The sequence below is a fragment of the Haliotis asinina genome, chromosome 15 (genome assembly GCF_037392515.1).
Source record: "Haliotis asinina isolate JCU_RB_2024 chromosome 15, JCU_Hal_asi_v2, whole genome shotgun sequence".
NCBI lineage: Eukaryota > Metazoa > Mollusca > Gastropoda > Lepetellida > Haliotidae > Haliotis > Haliotis asinina.
This window is the reverse complement of record NC_090294.1, coordinates 10,900,253-10,920,942: the sequence shown is the minus strand read 5'-3', so window position 1 is coordinate 10,920,942 and position 20,690 is coordinate 10,900,253. Positions and strand designations below refer to the sequence as shown.

The 20,690-nt window shown below is 40.2% G+C and overlaps 1 protein-coding gene and 1 pseudogene across 2 annotated transcripts; one reads left to right on the top strand and one right to left on the bottom strand.

Annotated features, from left to right (window-relative positions):
- Nucleotides 1–977: 977 nt before the first annotated feature.
- Nucleotides 978–11,015, top strand: LOC137265699 (aldo-keto reductase family 1 member B1-like). 2 transcript variants are annotated; one of them, XM_067801129.1, is made up of 11 exons: nt 978–1,082; nt 2,007–2,111; nt 3,287–3,448; nt 3,558–3,674; nt 4,266–4,316; nt 4,876–4,998; nt 5,158–5,264; nt 6,947–7,028; nt 7,823–7,906; nt 8,146–8,231; nt 8,581–11,015. In XM_067801129.1, the coding sequence occupies exons 1-11, from the start codon at nt 1,053–1,055 to the stop codon at nt 8,615–8,617; spliced, it is 984 nt and encodes a 327-aa protein (XP_067657230.1). In that variant the 5' UTR covers nt 978–1,052; the 3' UTR covers nt 8,618–11,015. The 2 variants fall into 2 exon arrangements, with proteins under 2 accessions (XP_067657230.1, XP_067657231.1); XM_067801130.1 differs by lacking the exon at nt 978–1,082 and adding an exon at nt 1,539–1,863 and having other exon boundaries at nt 8,581–11,009.
- A 3,357-nt stretch (nt 11,016–14,372) lies between these two features.
- LOC137266286 (uncharacterized) lies at nt 14,373–20,287 on the bottom strand (annotated as a pseudogene).
- Nucleotides 20,288–20,690: the final 403 nt, after the last annotated feature.

Genomic DNA, 20,690 nt, shown 5'->3' with positions numbered 1-20,690 from the left:
AACCTCTTCGTTTCAGTTTGGAAATCACCCCACAACAATTATGTTGTGAATTATGTAACAAGTGAATGGACTAATAATCCTGTCATAATAGATTTAATAAAAAAATATTTAAAAAGAAACTAAAAAAGACCCCACCAAAACTCACATACACACACACACACACACACACACACACACACACACACAAACAAAACAAATCAAAATACGAACAGAAATAAAAAGAAAACACACACACAAAAACAAACAAAAAAAAAAAAAGAAAAAAAAGGAACATATAATTTAATTATTTAAAGCATACTGATCGAAGTCATCAGCATTTTGCATGTGCCAGTAATGTCTACATCAATGACTAGCTATATATGATAAGGGTTTTAAGACGTTTTTAAATGCACGAAGTATACAGAAAATTGTCAATAAGTGAGTTTCGTTTTACGTCGCAATATTCCAGCTATATGGCTGCGGTCTGTAATTAATCGACCCAGCAACAACATAAGCATCGACCTCGCAATTGGGAACCGATGACATGTCAACCAAGTCAGCGAGTGTGACGACTCGATCCGGTTAGTCGCCTCTTTCCATAAGCATAGGCAACTTTTCTGGCAAGCATGGGTTGCTGAAAGCCTATTCTACCCCGGATCTTTAAGGGTCTGCTCTACTTCCTTTCTCCGGAGATATGTCTCCTTTCGCATATATCTCGAACTATTTATAAATAATTATGATTCATTATAGTACATCTTTAATGTGTATTATGTTCGTTGGTTGGGTTGGTTTGTGACACACAAGGGAAATATTACTCTATTCCTCTTGCCTATTCGTTGTCGCATGTTGGATGACCCAAATGATGTATAATATATGCAGGATTGTTGTTGAATTTAAGCTCCCTACACTACACTGTGTTATCGAGAATGTCAGGGTCACCGCGACCTGTGCAAACGACCCGCATTCCAGCCTCTCGCCTTAATCATGAATGATCCAGTATTGCAGACACAGGTTAAAACAACCGTCGGCCTCCTACCGACTGCGTGTACGCTTGACAAACACATGGGAGCCAAATGCCTGTTACGCTGGCGCCCGTGTTAGTGGTACGTGTTATCGTATTATACACGATACAAGGAAATCTACAGAATGCATTGCAGGGGATTCTGTGATCACATAACGCATTTGTATGTCTGTGACCTATATTACCATGTGTGTCTTTATGCTACACTCCGTCTACGTACTGGCGTCTCTTCATTTCTTTTAAATGCAAACGCTAACCTGTACATTCCCACTTACCCAACTTGCTGGGGGGATTAAAAAGGATTAGCAGTTACGGATCAGTGATTGTGCAGGGTGAATTTGTTACCCATGCTTTGACTGTGACGTAACTTGATTAAGTGCGAAAGGCGTCTTGCGAAATCTGATGTAGTGTGTTAACTGATGATGATGATGATGATGATGATGATGATGATGTACTAAGTTGTATAGATGGAATACTTGTAGAACTTGATACTTGTATGTACACTCGTAATTAATAAATACAAACATTGAGTCAAAAGTAGTAGTAGTAGTAGTTAATCTCATTTGGTCCCGGATACTATTTCACGGGGAACAAAATAATGGTTTAAAGCGAATTATCACACCCCAGTGTTTTTTCTGCTAAAACAATAGGAGATGGGCCCATCTCCATGGTGTTATGTTTTCTAAGTACGATATCCGTGTTAACGTACGTCGTCTAGGAGATGACATCAAAATGCAAGTCACTGTGACTACGTTGAAAATGACACTGGGTATTTACCCTGGCGTTTTTATTTACCTTGTCGACCGCGCGCTGATCGACAGAACGCTTGTTGGCACTGCACTTCTTCTGTGATCGACCCACGGGTGAGTTGTGTTCCATTTTCTGATTCATGCAATAGCATGTACCAATAACTGTTGTAGTTGCACATATATCTTGCTGGCATTCGTTTACTGTCTTTAGATTTTCCTTAAATAGTAAAAGTGCTTTTTGTTATTCTTTTGTCAAGATGCTAAGAGGTATTTTCAAGATGACCGAAAAGGTACCATCCATACGCCTGAACAGTGGATATGACATGCCTGTGCTGGGCTTAGGGACCTACAACAGTTTCAAGGTTGGTAGTTGAACCTATCATGTCGCAATATTACACGTTGAATTAAATGGTATGTATGTAAACACCTGAACATCGGAAGTTGAATTTAGATCTCCAGATAGATGTGTTGACTGTAGACTCCCAGGTAGATATGGTGTCTGTAGACTCCCAGGCAGATGTTTTGACTGTAGATGTCCAGATAGATGTGTTGACAGCAGACCTCTTGCTAGGTGTGTTGACTGTAGACACCCAGGTAGATGTGTTGACTGTAGACTCCCAGGTAGATGTGTTGACTGTTGACTCCTAGGTAGACGTGTTGACTGTAGACTCCCAGGTAGGCGTGTTAACGGTAGATTCCCAGGTAGATGTGTTGACTGTAGACTCCCTTTTAGATGTGTTGAATATAGACATCCCCAACCCCCGAGAAAGTTGTTCCCATTAGACCTGACTGTTGGTGTTGACGATTAGGCGTGGCGTGACTCCTTCAAATAAATATGGACGACTACGGATATTGGCTGTGGACACCTGAGAAGATACGGACTGTAGACCCCCGAGGAAATGTTGACATTAGACTTGATTCTTGATGTTGACAGGTAGACTGCAATACGGCGATGAGAATTCTATCTGTTTGGAGGTGGTTAAAGTTGCCATTTATCATTTCAAAACCCTATTATGGTTCAAACAAACAGAATTGGGGCAAATGTAGAATTCGAATACACTGATGCTGGTACCTCAAAGGGTGACAACTCTGTATAGCCAATAACATATCACATACTGGAGGTGACATCGTGCAATGCTGTTTCAACAGTTATACATTGTACCTATGGAGTCAGAGAAGGGCAAAGTTGAAGCACACATAAAGTTTCTAGTAACCTGTTTTATGCATATAAGGGGAGCTTGCTATTGCATCACATCTCACATTATATCACAGGTTCTCACTAATGCTGAAAGGTGGAAATTACAATCTTTATTGCCATAATTACTGTTCGTGTATTAAACTGCCTCTGAATTTGTACTAATGTATTTTGTTCTCTATTTTTTCTGCCATAATGATAACGTGGTATTGATTTGTGAACTTCGTCAACTTTAGAATACAATTGCTAATCAGAACACATTGTTTTTGGTTGTTTATTGGCTTCACACTGAGTTTTTTATGGACAGATACGTAACAATAGATTTTCACCCTGTTTTCCCAGCCAAACGAGGTTGGTGATGCCGTGAAGGCTGCAATACAGATGGGGTACCGCCATATTGACACCGCCTGGCTCTATAAAACGGAACCGGAAATCGGCGTCGCCGTTAAAGAACTCATAAAAGAAGGGAAAGTGAAGAGGGAAGAGCTTTTCATGGTGACTAAGGTAATATTGAAACCAGATTAATTTGAAACTATGGTAGTGACTTTTATAACAAACACGCCTTGCTAAAGAGGCCATGTCCTTTCATAACAGCGTATTGTTATCATTGCAGATGTGGGTCCACTGTCACGAACCAGATCAGGTGGAGCCAGCGTGTCGGATGTCACTGGAGGCCCTAGATATGGATTATATAGATATGTTTCAGATACACTTCCCCGTGCCTTTCGTTGTGAGTTTAGACGTTTCTGACCTTTGCTGTTTAACCATCCATGTTCAAGTCTGTTATCACGTTATTGCTTCACAGGTGTTAAGGTGAAGTTAGTCTTTAACCTCAAGGCGTAATTGTTAGACAGCTGTTAAACTTCAGATGCCATTTTCTGCCAACGGTAACATGCCCTCATTATTACACATATCTTAGTGCTATATATTATAATATTGTAATGGAGTAACAGAAGTAAAAACGAGAACATAAGATTTGAAAAGAAACAAATTATGAACGTTATCAAGGTTTGTTTGATGTAAACTTGTTTCACTTCAGGCTATTTATGCTCTTTGCGCGTAGTAATGTCAACACCAGTCTTTAACAAACAAGAACGTCTTTCTGAATCATAGGCTTCGCGATGTGATCTTGTAGAAACAGTGTGAAACTGTATACAGTGTAGTCTATTTTGTTTTTGTTAGTTTGAATTTAACAAATTTTATTCAGGGCCTGTAAGTTTTAAAGCATGTAGGCGACAGCTGGCTCTGATGGCAAAGTGGCAAATTAAGGTATTGCACACACTGTATTGTATGTATGTATCTGCATATTACTTTTCCGCAGGACAAGGAGCGAACCAAGCCGACCATGACGGACTACCTGGACACGTGGAGAGTAGGTAGTCTCAAGTTCAGCTTTAACACTGAACCGTATTAGTCTATATTCACAAACGTGATCCACCGCCACTAGAGAATGAAACATGAGTGAATTGTAGAATCGGAACATCTTAAAAATACACATTCAATCAAAGCTGCAGAGTACTACAATTACAAATTAGTATCATTATAGATACATAGCATTGTCAATCGATGGCTTCGAAAAATAGCTGTAGAACATCCTGGTGTTGAGTAATGTTTAACGTTTTGTATCTGTTTGCCAAAGTGAGTGAGTTGGATTGTACGGCTCTTTAAGCAAGATTCTAACAAAATCACCAGAAATAGACTTCACCATGTGGGGAATCGAACCCGCGCCTTCGGCGTGACGAGCTAAAGCTTTAACCATTAGGCTACTCCACCGCCCCATCCAAATAACTTGGATATGTCCGCGACCTAATGATCACTGACAATAATCTGTGGTAGGGACTCGTCATACATGGTAAGATAGGGATCAGGGGTCTACTTTGAAAAAAGGCCTCTTTACATAAGCTAATCAATATCACTCTCCTACCCAACAGGCCATGGAGAAGCTCGTGGACAAAGGTCTTGTCAGGTCCCTCGGTGTCTGCAACTTCAATAAACAACAGCTGGAGAGGATTCTCAAAATGGATGGTCTCAAGTACAAACCTTCGAATAACCAGGTACAAATGATATTGCTGATTAGCTCTTGTTAAACTTATAACAAGAGCCTTGTACTCGCGGATTTTAGCAAACATGTAAACATAAGAAACTTGCATCGCTACAGAATCGTCTTCGTAATACATGGCAGTATACGCGGTGGCAACGTTGTTTTCTTTCAGGTGGAGATAACTCCATATCTGGCAGAGGAAGACCTTCTCCAGTTTTCCCTCAAGAACGACATCTCAACTACTGCGTACGCTCCATTTGGGGCCCCGGGACAGAACTAGTAAGTTGAGTTATGTACTATTATATTGCCATTTGTGGGCGTCCTCGCCTAGATGAAGATTACCAAGTCAGATGTTCATTTTCAAGGGCAGGATTACAGAACTACATTTGGGGAACGCAACACTGTCTAATTAGCGTCCCACTGGGATGGTATCACCATGCGACATCTGAGGTAGATCGGGTATGTATGAAATATGACTTTAACGCAACGTTTGTTTGTAGTTATAAAGGTTGTTTACTTACCAAAAGAAATGAAACACCTTGACACTGTCGTATGTGGCATCGAGGAAGTGGTAACCCCCTCTTCAGCACTTCAGCCCTCCTTTAACGCAAACTGACATCGAAAGTTCACGGAATGGATTTATCCATCCCCAGAATCAGTCAGGTCTCCATGCGATTCCAGGACCAACTTTATCTGTCCATTTGTCACCAACTCGTGTGATTCCGGGACAAGCCGAATAGCGACTCGTGCCCTTCTTACGTTCCTCCCTTTCCCGGTATTTGAATCTCCCACCGTCAATCGCATGATTTTAATCCAGATCTTCACATTAGGCAGCACAAGTCGGTTAGATACGTTTTTTTCTACTATCAATGTGACATTATGTTTTTTTGCATGACTTTTTAAAACAACACAGTACCACAAAGGATTTAAGTAGTCGGAGTTACTTTTATCAAAGTTTCGCATCCATTATGCGAGTTCTGATTAGTTTGTCGTATCTTTGCACATAAGAAGCATCGAGTAGGGGGCGAGTCCTCTTGAAATGACCGAGGCTAATGGTGACGAATGTTTACTGGGCGTATGAAGTCACATGGAAAAGTACCTTCAACGTCGAGTACAATGAACTTTAACGAAGTTGGAGTGAGTGAGTGAGTTTAGTTTTACGCCGCACTCAGCAATGTTCCAGCTATATGGCGGCGGTCTGTAAATAATCGAGTCTGGACCAGACAATCCAGTGATCAACAACAGGAGCATCGACCTGCGCAATTGGGAACCGATGACATGTGTCAACCAGCTCAGTGATCCTGACCACCCGATCCCGTTAGTCGCCTCTTACGACAAGCATAGTCACCTTTTATGGCAATCATGGGTTGCTGAAGGCCTATTCTACCCCGGGACCTTCACGGGTCCTAACGAAGTTGGAACGTCCAGAAGTAAACCGTTTTCAAGATAAATAGTTAACAAGTTTTATTGATAAGCAGAAGCTGTTTGCTTGCAATTACAATTCCCTTAATATGGGTTAGATATGCCTCAGCAGTAACATGCATGTATATGTGCATTTGTATACATATATACCAAAGGCCCCTGAAGATGATTCTCGTCAATGTCTGGTATTTTTCACAGTCGAATGTCTTGAACTGAAGCACCTGTTCCGTTTTCAATACAGGAGGCAGTGTTGATAGCAAGTCTATGTTTTGAGATGAGAATCCGGTACACACTGGCCAAGTTGATAAGATACGGTTGACTGAAGCCCCCATATGGCTAATTTATAGGTACAAAATATTTTATGAACAACTGGTTCATAACCAAATGCGACATGAACATGCAATATATAAGAAGGATAATCCGTTACATACTTCATTTCGCATAACTGTTACATAAATTTCAATATTCGATTTCAGTATTTGCAACATCTAGCCTGCAGCGAAGAACTCACTGATGACTCTTACTTTCATATATTTCAGTGTATCAAAGGATGCACCAAAGCTTCTCGAAGACCCGACCATCGTCGGAATCGGAAGTAAATACAACAAATCTCCAGCTCAGGTATACTTCCTCTATTACATATGTAATATGTCAATGTATAAGTCTAAGTTATTAGAATGCCGTATCTTAAACCACTTCTGATTGGTCAACCAGAGATTATAACTCACAGCCATGAGAGATGTTGAGAGGCACTATTAGTGGTTTAATTCTGCTTAATTTAGTTTCGTAGTGGCTTATGTTGTCACGCATGCTGTGACTCGCTTTAAGTAAGACAATGTACAACAGACAGGTGTTATATGTCATGATTGATTGAAGCAGGAGGCATTACGACGATGTTATAAATAAGATATATTGTGGGCCAAGTTTCCACATGTGTCCGGCACCCTTATTATCCTCTAACCGGTTCTTAATATGCATTTTACAACCGCCAATTAATCACGTAATCTGTCACATATGTCATATTTCGGATTTCACTTTCTTAGTAAGGTGTTATATGTCATAGAAGTGAGTGAGTAAATATGTTTGTACGCCGCTTTTAGCAATATTCCAGCAATATAATGGCGGTTGACATCGGAAATGGGTTTCACACATTGTACCCATGTGGGGAATCGAACTTCAGCATGACGAGTCAACGCTTTGACCACCAGGCAACCCCACAACATCCTTTGTGATACGATGTGTATAACAGGTATTTGCCATGTAATACTGGCCCTAAGATATATAGTATAACCGATATATTTCTGGTCCTAAATTTCTCAAAGGGGAGCACCTGTAGAAAGGGTATTTATGATCCCAGTCCCTAGTTTGGGTTTTGCGATGTGCTCCTGACCCAAATTGTTTCTCGTGTGCATCAGGTGATCCTCAGATGGGGCATACAGAGAGGCTATGCTGTAATTCCCAAAAGTACGAATCCAGCTCGTCTGGCCCAGAATATGGATGTGAGTGCTTGTCCTTTTACTCAACTGACTGCTAGATTACAGGAACATGCGATTTAGTTCACTGTCATGTATCAGACATTCTAGAGATGACACAAGGTACAGGCAACGGAAATGTTTCTTTTCGACATTGTATGAAAATGAAATAAGATTAAGAGATTCTAGTTAAATGGAGTAAATTTAAAATGGCACGTAAAGCCTATTTTATATGCTGTTTCACAATTCAAAAATACTTGTTTCAGATATTTGATTTTAAGCTCAGTGAAGAGGACATGAAGACAATGCTGGCTCTGGACAGGGGCCTGAGAAACAACTTTCAAACATTCAAGTAATCACAATTTTCTATGGCAGTCTCTTCAGGGAGTCATAATACACACCTGAGGATTGTTCTTTAGCGGCATTTCAGGAGTTGGGAAGTACAAAATATTGAACAAACTACTTCTTGAGATTACATTCTGTTTTAGTGGAACTCGAGAAAATATCAACGCCCCAAATCTGTAGGGGAAATTTTAGGTTCTGTTTAGGTTCTGGACGGGTGGACGAGGTGTCGCCTGTATCCTCCGCGTTACTTGCAAGAGGGTGGGGATAAACATGTTTGGGAAATGTTATTAGACGTTTTCGAGAACGCCACACTCTCGTTTATCCAACACTTATCTGTCATGATTCCTGTGTTACAGGTGGAAAGACCATCCTTTCTTTCCCTATAAGGACTGAGACTACACGACACAGAAGATCACAAGGCCAGACAATCGCCGACGGTCACAGTGTTGTCTCTAGCAGTTGTTCCTGATATCTGTGTGATCGTCTTCAGTGTGAAACAAACAGATGTGTCGAATACGAATGTGCCATAATAATATTTTTGTTTACGAAACATGAGTGATAATCATGTGTACACTGATTCATTTATATGGCTAATGATGTAGCGATTTGTACCTTCTTTAAAGGGTACTTTTGTCGTTGTATATAAGAATGCATAGTAGAACTTGTTGTAGCAGTGGTAGTAGTTGTCTGTTGTCGCTTACATTACCACACAGCCATATTCCAGTATCAGTATACCAACCAGACTATCTAGTGGTTGATATTATGAACATTACTAGACGACGATTACCATTATACAACACCTCTTAAATCATACTAAGATCAGTCGACGAATGACGTCATTTGGAAAGCTATTCCACTCCATTCAAGACGTTCTGGACAATCTGCGCTGTGTGAGGTCTGGCGTTGTGGTACTGCAGAAGTGTTTCATGTTGTTGTTGGTGCAAAGGGGTATTGCCATGGGTGAAGAATGTCACCTCTGTATCTCTGAGCGTTCAAGTTTCCACGTATTACGACCAGTCGTGTATGTTCATGCCCACATATTCCTACCCACACCAATCACACCGTCTCCTCCCAAAAGATGCACTTCTTCGACGCAGTTCGGCACAAGTCTTTCTCCCCAGTGTGTGGGCAAACCCTTTCGGCCCAAAGGATGTTACTAACTTGAACAACTTTGCCAAAAGTGCAAAACAAAAAGTGTTCACTTTCTTTTGCTCATGAATTCATATGAAAAGCAGTGATATTGTTAACATACCTGCTTTAAAATACTATCTCGTCAAACTAGTCCTGTCATTATTGAGAGTGAGATAGTGTTATTGTCACCTTACACTCGTCGTTTCATAGTTTTCTATATCCAGCCCTTGCCCCCTCTACAAGCAGCCCAGACAACAACTGGGACTTCTCCCAGGAAACGCTACCTAGTCGAACTCTCTAATGACTTTCCGGAGAATATGGAGGCTCCCCAACACTGCAGCTTTCTACATTACTCAGATTGTCAGAAGGGCTGTGCTCCCGGTGGAGAACCTGTAAACTCCCCTGATCTGCGCCAAGAGATCAGGACACCAAGAACAATGGGGAACCTGACGACAGTGTACTTGGGATGCAAGCGAGCCATTTCAAAAAGCGAGGTCTGCATATTTATCATGCTTATGCCGAATCTTGCCAATCAAACTGCTGTCACAAGGGATAGAAAATTCAATGATATACAAGAAATTCATTGGCTTTATCAAAAAGGACAAGATCAGGTTCGACCCTCACGAGTCGTGTCGAGCTGGATGTGTCCACCTTTAAAGGAAGTTAAATAGCAGGTGGCGCATCTCCGGTGTTTTGTGGGGCGGTGGGGTAGCCTAGTAGTTACAGCGTGGATCCTCACGCAGAAGACTCTGGTTTGATTCCTCACATGGGTACAATGTGTGTAGCCCATTTCTGGCATACCCCGCCGTGATATTGATGGTATATTGCTAAAAGCGACGTAAAACAATACTTACTCACTCTTCTACGTTTGGTAAAGGTAAATTAATGTCAGAGGTTTCATAAGTGAGTATACTGCCTAGATTATCTTCCACTTCGGCAGCTGTTGCCGCTAATTCACCGACATCATTATTCATTCCTCTATCAAATACACTCACCGCATATTGTTGACCATATATTGGACATATCCTAAAGATGCTGAGCCATGGCTGCTTGTGTATGTGACAGTGTGAACTGCCACCTACATGATTTGGGCTGGTCCAATTCCAAAGGGACGTCACCCTTGTCTTTCCAGCAAGTGATACCACATCTGACGGACGTCTCTTCACGTAAACCTTCTATGCCACGACTGGACAGCGTTTGTCATCGGAAAATACACATTTATAGATACTTCAAAGGTGGTTAAAAGTAACAGAATGCTATTATTCTATTCGGTTATAATTCATATTTTAGGTTTTAGATTAGATTTTTTTATATTGGTCTGTTCAAGTCTGTTTCATCCCCACTATCAAAAGGATCGTTTAATACGATTGATTCATTTCAAAGGGCGCTTACGTCTGCTCTAATTCAACGCTTACTTGCGGTGCATTACCCGGAATTGCAGATATCGGTTGAAATGGACGCACGGGCCCGGTTATCCTAGTTGCGGTTCTCGTTGACCTGTCCGTATTTTAAAGAAATTCTACTCCAATGGAAGTCTGCAATAGCTCCACGTGTCCTTATTTCATGTCTGTTTGTTCCCCTGTGTCCAAAATGTAGTATGTTGTTCCACACAGTCTTTATGAGAGACGCAGGATAATCTGAAAATATATCAACTATAATTCATATTATGTGTCTATATTGTATATAATCAGATGGGATGCTGCAGTGAAATGACTCCGACTTACATAATCTGCTAGGCCTAAATAACAGAGGTCGTATGCTTCTCTCTCTCACTGATTCGTAGCAGTGTCATCCCCCTTCTAACGATTCGGACGTTAGGTGAGAGATGCCACTGCTATGTACATCAGAACGTATTACCCGAGGGCGAAGCATAAAGTGTATTTATCTTAACATTTCACTTTTCACTTGTGTTTTAAATTCGGTCCCGAGATATGTTCCCTTACCGACAGGTCGAGAAATTTGCCGAACTCCGAGATTTGAAACGAGGGAAACGTTGACTATAGATTATAGATTAAAGTGAAGTGTCGTTGTACATCAGAATTGAGTCAGGTTTTCTTGCATTTTTCGCTTCATAAACTGCAAAAACAACACAGAAAGCTGATACAATGTATATTGATAGATGTAAGTTGATGCAGAAGTTACAGTTTTTAAAACGCAGCTAATAGTAACACTGGCTAATATGAAAGCATCTTTCAGTAAAAGGATGGGAACATTCGTATATATTCAGTATTTTAAGAGAAAACAATAACAAATTTACAGTGGCTTGGAGTGACGCTCATTATCTGTGCACTTGTAAACATGCCCCGAGTGAGAATAGTTGCCCCTGTCGCCTTGATGCAGCGTGTGTTTGGGAAAATCCACAACGCCTACTCAATTTTAATGAAAAACGCCAGATCTTTTTCCCCTGATGGGTTTGAGAAACTCTCTCTTCTATACCGACACAGTCTATCCCTGTCAGGATGAAGCTTGTTGATTAGGTAGCACAGGATGTCACAGGCTGAGCCTGAATGCTGTATCATGGTATCACCACAGGATTCTTTGTCGTCACGGTGACTTCACCATCATATTTCTGCACAAATTTAGGTCATGATCAGTTATGATCACAAAGGTAGATTTGTCCATTTGTCCACGTTTCCATACCACGACGGACAAAGTAGAATCTTATATCTTTTTGTACCTTGTTTGCGAGGCCATAGGGAGTGTTAGTGTTCATATGAATACCGTAGGTATTACCTTAGCAATGTGTAATATAATTTACCTTCTTAGTGCAGAGACTACATTTGCAGGTTGTGTCAAAATTTATTTATCAGAAAGAGAGTCAAATGTTTTCGTAGCTATCGCTACATTTTGCGGACGACACGAGAAAAACAGATTTAGAGTTATCTCCCTCCCATTAATTTCCACTGGCAAAACATCGGTAATTTCCGTGCATTATGCACCATTTAATGTTACTAGAGATAAAAAAGTAACTACCACGAAGTACCGAATGAACTGCTATTGGCAGCGGGTTGTATTGCCGTGCAGCTCGCTTGCATGACTTACACTGAAAATAATAGAAGAGCGCTCAGCCAATCAGAGAACGACATTTATGTGTGACGTGAGATAATGCACGTTATGTTCACATACAAACTCAGTGCATCACTTACATCCTCAGTTGTTTTCGCATTTAAGCTAACCGAAGCCGATGTCGCTGTATGGACCTTAAGGTCAGCATTAGCCAAATACGCTTTGTTATGGCAGCTGGTAACATTTTTTCAGTTGTCCCTCCCGGGAGGGGTGACACGGAAACATGTTAAAGCATCATTGACCAATAGAATTAAAGTATTTTACATATAGGTAAGGTAATAATTCGTTTGGTTCCTTAAATGCTGATTTCCTTTCGTTTCAGTTTATCTGAAAATAGAGCTTGCCACAGTGGTGCTTTTGCTCTGGAAGACGCCAGTCACTCCTTTCGTAAATGTCATGGTTGGTGGTTAGCTCTGTCACAAACGAAACATAGAAAAGAATCACTGTCCTTTATCATTTGGTATTTATGTGATACAAAGTGTCCGAAACGATTGAACATAAAACAAGAATAAGGACAGCTATATATTGACACCATGGGACTGAGATTCCATCTTGACAGACGTCAGTGTATGCTGAAAGTAAGACCATTGACATCTTGGGCCCACTGTAGCGTAAATGTACTCTGTATTCAGGAATTGATGTGCCATAACATAATTCAAATGCCAAGAAGATTTACTGACATATCTGAAAAATGCAAACAGGGGACACGGACAGCCGACTGTCAAATAGTGAATTGAATAGTCGGCAACAAATGTCACCTGGGAACCACTGCCATATTGCAGGTATATATATTCTCTCCTATACAGTATGGTTCAAAATTATTGAGAATAGCTAAAGCATTTCATACTATTAAACGAGAACAAATCAGATAAAATTGAATGTATTGTGAAAGTGAACTGACCTTTTCATGTTGTGTAGGTAACAATTTAATATTTTATCAAGTCTCCTTGAGCTTCACGGCACAGTCTAAGACGGGTAGGCATACTTCCAAAATCACATTTTCCCAGTCAAAGTTTTCATGTGCCAAACACCACTCAACACGCCTGTCTTTATGTTCTTGTTTCATGAGAGGAGAAGGAATTCCAGTCTTTGTCTCCCATCCAAGATCAATCAAATTTCTTCTAACTGTAGATTTTGATACAACTGTTGATCCCCTTTCTATCATTTCATACCTGATGTTGGAGATGCTTGCCCTTTGCTTTTTAGACGCTAAAATTCCCAGCCGGACGAGATCTGAGAAGTCCAATTTTCTGGGTCTCCCTGCTCCTTTCTGGTGCCCAAAATCCTTTCCCTCTTTAAAAGTCTTCCTAATCCTATACACAGTAGAAAGAGGAGTTCTTGTTCTCTCTGCCAATGTATTTACATCATCAATTCCTTGATTACACAACACAAAAATCAACCTTCTTTTATCTTCAGCAGACATTGTTGACAGTGCTGAGGAAGATGACGTCTGCTACAAATTCAGGGGAGGTAACTCTAATTGTACTATGCTCAGTAGGCCAAGATGAGTTACCTCCCTTATACCATTACTTAGTTTTAAGTATCAGTGAATCAGTTGAGGTGTTAGGATAGCTGAAAGTAAGAAGAAAAATTCTCAATAATTATGAACCAGACTATAGTTCTTACGTGTGTGTGTGTGTGTGTGTGTGTGTGTGTGTGTGTGTGTGTGCGTGTGTGCGTGTGTTCCTCTATGCCTTAAAACAATTTATTTCTATCATAGAATGCAGGAAAATATTACATAATGAATATGTGACTTTGATCATCCAGTTATACATCGAGTTATGCCTGCATTAAGGACATTGCTGCCATGTCATCATAACGTTAGCAATGTCAAACAGATCAAATTAGTTCTTCAGTCTAATGAAGTATAATTTCATTAGCATCAGTCATGACATATACTTTAATACAATTCTGAGCAAGAAAGGTATCAGTCATTTACCAGTTTACTAGTTCATTGTTTATTGTTTATTTGCATTTGATATTGAAAATAATATTTATGATTTCTTTTCAATTTAAGTCTCCCATTTTCTAAAGTGTTAAAAAATGAATGGTGTTGCTTGTTTGTTAGTTTCTCCTATGCTTCTTTGTGAGTTTCTCTTATCAGTTTTCTAGCACTGGTGACACTTTATTTCCAAAACAAATCTCACTACATCAGAACTGGGGGACTGTAATATGCCATCAGGGCAACATCCTAGTTTAGAATACTTGGAATTTATCCAGAAACCACTTGCATGGCAAGTAAATGTTTCAACATGTGATAGTGAATAGCCTTGTAGGGCAGTTTTTCATTACGTGAGCCATACATCATGTCAGCGGTATCAGTCAGTACCCCATACGTGTGATGATAACAAACGATATCTACCTCAATCTGTGGATGCAATGGCATAATCTTTACAAAAAGATGCTGTCACTCTGCACCACCTGGCATTGTGCCACTGATCAGAAAGTACTTGAACTTTAGTACCAGACACTTCACATGGGCCAAACCCCATATTCTGATGAGATACCTTTCAATATAAACATCACACCTGTCCAAGAGATAAAGTTTAAGTCATCGACCAATACATAATCATCATAGGTTATTTTCCTTATGCTCTGCCACTATGTGTTTGTGTCCAAGGCTAGTGCTGTGGAAATGAAAGCGATAGTAAAACTGCTATCAGCTTTGCTGGACCGATCTACAACGGGACGTGGGTCATGATTAGTGACACGTTGTAGAGTTCGCTTTTTTCTGTCCTGCAAAGTGTGAGCAGGTTGTGGATTCTGTTTTTGCTTCACGGTGTATTCAAGGAGCAAGCCATTGAAGTACACGAGCGTGCAGTATAACCAAAGTTAGCAGTGTCACCCTCTAAGGCAAACAACAATCCTGCAATGTGACCACAACGGCCAGTGGCTGAACCTACGCAATCACATGATGCATCGTGAACTACAGCAAACTTATCATGAGTAATATGTGCATGGTACATTATACCTAGTCTGTATGGCGGAAGACATTCACATTTAAGATACTGTTACGTTTTTAGAACAAGTTTTCACATTTTGTATATGGCCACTCTTAGAAAAAGCTCTTCCCTTCTTCATTGGCTGGGCAACGCTGAAGGTGTTGTCCTGATTGTCATCATCATCGCTAGTGTTGGTAGGAGTATCTTCTGGTGGAGGCTGTAGTCTGGCTGTGCAATTATATACTGGTTTACATTACCATATGCAGAGGTCCAGGGGATATTACCAAAATTGAAGTTCTTCCATCCAGTGATAGGTGGTGTGTGGGGTTGTTTCACAGTCAAACCCTGACTTATACTGGAATGCAAAGATAAATTAGTGCAAACAAATATCTCTGATGTTTTAATGTAATCACAATCACAAGGTACCTACTATTTATTATCAGATATGTTGGTTTACCGGGTCTTGGAATTATATGACATATGACAATTCTAGAATATCAAGATAGTCCCTTTTTGAAAGTGAAATAAAAAAGTATTTTTAAAATAACTTTGCATAAAACCTTCCTCTCACTCCAGAGAATGTACAAACATTTCTTTTAAAATACCTTGATGAAATCAACAATTAACATACTTTAGTCCCAATGCAATGTGCCACGAAGCGCTTTAGCAATTTCCATCCATTTTATGATGCTTGAAGTAATGTTGAGTAAGAAACGTACAGACTACTAAATTCAATTAACACAATGTCACAGAATTCAGAGGAACTTTAATCCTGTAAAGGAAACTCATAATAGTTCAACCTATTCTCATGCAATGTTTCCATTTGGCCAAAAATATGACAGGAATCAATGCTGTGTATTTACCTGCTGGGTGAAGTTAAAACATCTTGAACCTTCATCTGGTACCATTTCCTATTATCAAAGGAAATGGCAATGCTGGTGTCCTGATGCGCAGCTATGAAATCTTGGCATATGTGTCAAAGAAATAGATAAGTAAATATCAGTCAGAGTTAGACTGAAGCTTTTACATATTTGCTTATTTATGTATTGTCTATTTTTAACCGCGTATAGTAATGCTCCACTTGCTCTATCCCTGACAGCTGTGATAGTTATGATTTGGTCAGTGAGTGGTGTAATTTAGTGCGTAAACATTCAGATTGTCTGCACTATTCCTTTCCATATATTGGTAATGTCAGCAAGCATTAAATTTAAATAACCACCTTCGGTAATACAAGTCACCATAGCATGATGCATTAATACATGAATGTTTATGTAAATTTCGGCCAAACAACATAGAATTACCCTTGATAATACATTTTCCGGAACAATTGCACATATGGCCAGCACTAGAGTGTGATATACAACACATTTTCCTTTGCGATTGTCGCCTGCATATATGGGGGTACACGAGTATATTTGTTTGTTATGGTTGTTTCCGTAAAGAAATAATAGCGAGAGAAGCAAACATCACTTCCGGGTTATGCCAAGCCGTCTGAAATGAAACATGCACATGGATTTAGTCGTTATCGTACCATTGTAGAACAACAGGTATTACTCATTACAGTATAACTTAAATATATGTTTATTTTATATGCATTCCTAGCCGACAGATTCAGTAGGTTTGACAAAATTCTTTCAACATCTTCGACTAAACTTTCAACGAGTTCAACCTTGGTTCCAGTTGTGGGCAGGCCACGACACTGCAACCACCGTTTTAGTTGAACAACAGAATGACGATTGATACCGGAATAAATAAAAGTCGGCCCAGGGACGTGATGAGGCACGAGAGACACGTTATACAAAGTAGAGGTAGAGGCCACGGCGAGATCAGTATATAAGTAACGTGAAGACAGCTGTTAAACTGAGCGAAAACTGCAATGTTTGTCCCTTGAAATATTACTGTGCATCACGTGACGAGTGTGTGCACAGAAACTGTGACGTAAGCAATGAATTGGCATATTCTTTCTTTTGTTTTCGCACTAAAAAATTAGACACGTGCAAGAGAATTCAATTTTCGCTGTAAGCACAAAATGATCACAATTTCCTCAATCAACTGGTGTATGGTGAATCACGCCAATACATCTTGATATAACATTGGATCAAAATCTGTCAATTCTTTTTTAACGCTACCAGTCTTTAAATTGGAAAACCCACACAGTTTTGCTGTTACCTCAAAAGGTATCTCATGGTCACTCAAATTCAACTAGTGTGGGTGAATCTCGCCACGACACCTTGGTACCAAATTTGAACAAAATCCATAGTTTCTTTTTTTTGAGTTATCACCCGAACACACTTATATGATGTATGAGATGCAACGAAAAACGAACACAAACAAACTACATCCATTTTTCTCGGATGACTGGATCTGACGGAAACTGGTGCAAACTCGTGTCAGTTTCAAGTCCTGCTTTGTACTTGGACGAATGACAGTTTCCAGCCACGCAGTTCATGGATCGAGCGGAAATTCAGAGAACATGTATTTACGAAACCCAACCTCTCTATATACAATCTTCATGGGTAACAACTTCTTCTAGTGTATATATTTTTGATGATCAAAGAGATCATCTTTCTGTACACACAATAAGCCCTCAGCATATCAGCAAATGAACCAGCCAGTCGGAAACCGTCGTTACACTTGAGTGCACACCCACCGGCTATGACTGGGTTCGGTCTCCAAATGGCTTCGTTTTGAGGGAAGTAAGACCAAGTACAAAATATTGCACTTTTGAATCCCGATTGTACGCTGTCATTTTGTTTATTTGTTATTTTACAAGCAGCAATGTATATTATATGTCATGAATAAGTGATAATTGTGTTTTAATTATGCTTGATTTTTTGGTTGCATGTGACCTTTAAAAGTAGCTTGTGAACCATACCATCCAGTGATTGTCGCCCTGAGCAACTGGAGTATAATGGCCATCAAACAACACCTCTTACAAGGTAACCTTGTGTAACCAGGATACCAGCCCTTCACACAACTACATGTATGTGTTTGCAAGAAATGATATGAAAACTAAAACAATGGTTTGAATAACGGAGTGTATCTCACTTAATACAATGTTTCAGTTACTGAAACTACCTGTTATGGGTGTTGTTGTCGTAGTGTTGCTGAAAACATTATGTATATTACGAACATAAAATTTTTGCAATTCTTTTTATATCAACCAATTTAGTAATATATGGAGTTAATGATAATGTTCAGTAGATATTGTAGATATTGTGCATCTGTTGCACTGGACTGACCATAAAGATGCAACCAGAGAGTTAATTTATCTACTCTCACGGGTGTAGGAGCCAAAGACCTTACCTCTGTTTCCTCAGGTTGGCTGGCGGGCTGGCGGGCTTACTGTTGGATGGTCGAGGTCGTGGGACCCCCGTTCCTCGAAAGCAGCTGGCCGTCCAGGACCTTTCAGACCCAAACCCGTTCAAGAACTCATAGGCCAAGGATTACAACGGATTTCTCTGGCCAGCACGATCCTCGGATGTGAATCCGATAGATCATGTCTGGCAACATCTTGACACCTCTGTAACAAGAACAACCTCCACCAGCAAATCAACAGCAGATCGGGCAAGTTCTCTTGGATCTGTGACAAAGAATCCCTGTTGACGTCATCCAAGAGGAGACGTCAAACACACTACTGAAGGTTTGGACAGTACCATAATGTGACTTGAGACACATCTTGTGATTAATCTGTGATAATATTTTATTTTGTCCCCAAGTCTCTTGTGCTTGATTCCGTGACCAGATTATTATCGATTGGATATTGGTGCGTAATATACATTGCCAATATTTCTGTCATATATATCTTGCTGTCTTCTTTATGAACCACAACACCAGGTGATACATTTCTTTTGTCCTTGAGTCATTGATGACCGTGGTTTTAAATCCATTACGCATTTTCATTTTCATATATAATTGTTAACATATTATTTTTATAACATCTGTGGTACGCTTTACGTTTTATTTTTCTTCCTCTGTACAATGTTGGTGGAAATTATTTTTGAGAATAAACCACACGAAAACAGAAAATGTTCTTTTTGCTTTCGTCTAAGACCACAAAGCCTGGGCATCTGAGTCCCCATATCGTGCCCCTTTGACTGCCGTTAGTCCTTGATTAATTAGAAGTTACGAGGCCCGTTGCTATGGTGGCTTTCTTGAATATAGTCTGGAACCAGTCTGTGCATAATACTTTCCCGAGTATGGTGCATGGTGTCATATGACACCTTTTACTTTGGTAGAAACAGGGTTGGGTATCTCTGATATTATATTCAGTACATATGTGAATATCAGTGCGGAGGAAACATTGTAAGGTGTCCGTATGTGTGCATTATGATCTGTTGACAGCTTATGTAGGAGCGCTCAGTGCCGTGGCTCTCTGAATATTCTCGAAAGTGTCCCAGCTAAGACAGATCCTAACTAGTTTGGACAGGAGTTAGTACATCCTACCGTTAAGATAAGAGATATTCTCGAAACGATTCTACCCTTGTCCAAACTTGAGATACCGATCATAACTAGGATAGCGAGCTCTTCAGCCGGCGAGATAGAAAAGCTATGGAAATTTCCATGTAACGTCACAGCTAGGACACCTTCAAAAAGGCCTCGCAGCTATGGATTCTAAAAATAGACATTTAAACTAATAGCTCAGTGTCAAGGTTACACATTGCGAGAATCACTTCCATTGAAATGTCAGCATGTTCTGCGTGAAGTGGGTACAGTAGAGACAGTTCTAACGTTCGAAGGTATCTCAGTCGCATACGGCTTGAATGTTAACAGCATGAAATCCCTTCAGAGAAACATATGCTGCTTCCTTGCATGCTTGTAGACGGACGATTGCAATTAGATTTCCGTCGATGCAGCAGAGCACAAATTTGAAAGCCAGCAAATGCTTGAAAGACTTGCTTGGCCTCTCACTGTGAGGTTTCATCTCTAAGGAAACTAATAAGGTCTAGTATTGGCGACAAGATGTCAACAGTGATACCAATCGGAGGGGATACGGTAGGCTGCGAACCCCGTTCAAATCAGCAAACTCCGACTGGGAAGCACCCTTGCTAAGGTATCTAAGGGTTATTGTAAACCAAAAGTCACTGTGTTCTGTAATCTGATTGGTTGAAAAACGTGATCAAATGGTATTAGATTCCCGGAAACTGCAAGACTATTTACTGCGTACTGACACGTAGAAACACCGCAAACAATTGTTTTGTTGCGTCATCAACAGTGGGGACGTCATTCAAATCATATTGTGACGTAAAGTTAGAATGACGTCACAAATAAGCAACTCCAGATGCTACCATGGGAACCAGCTGAAACGGCTAGCTGATGACACTTCA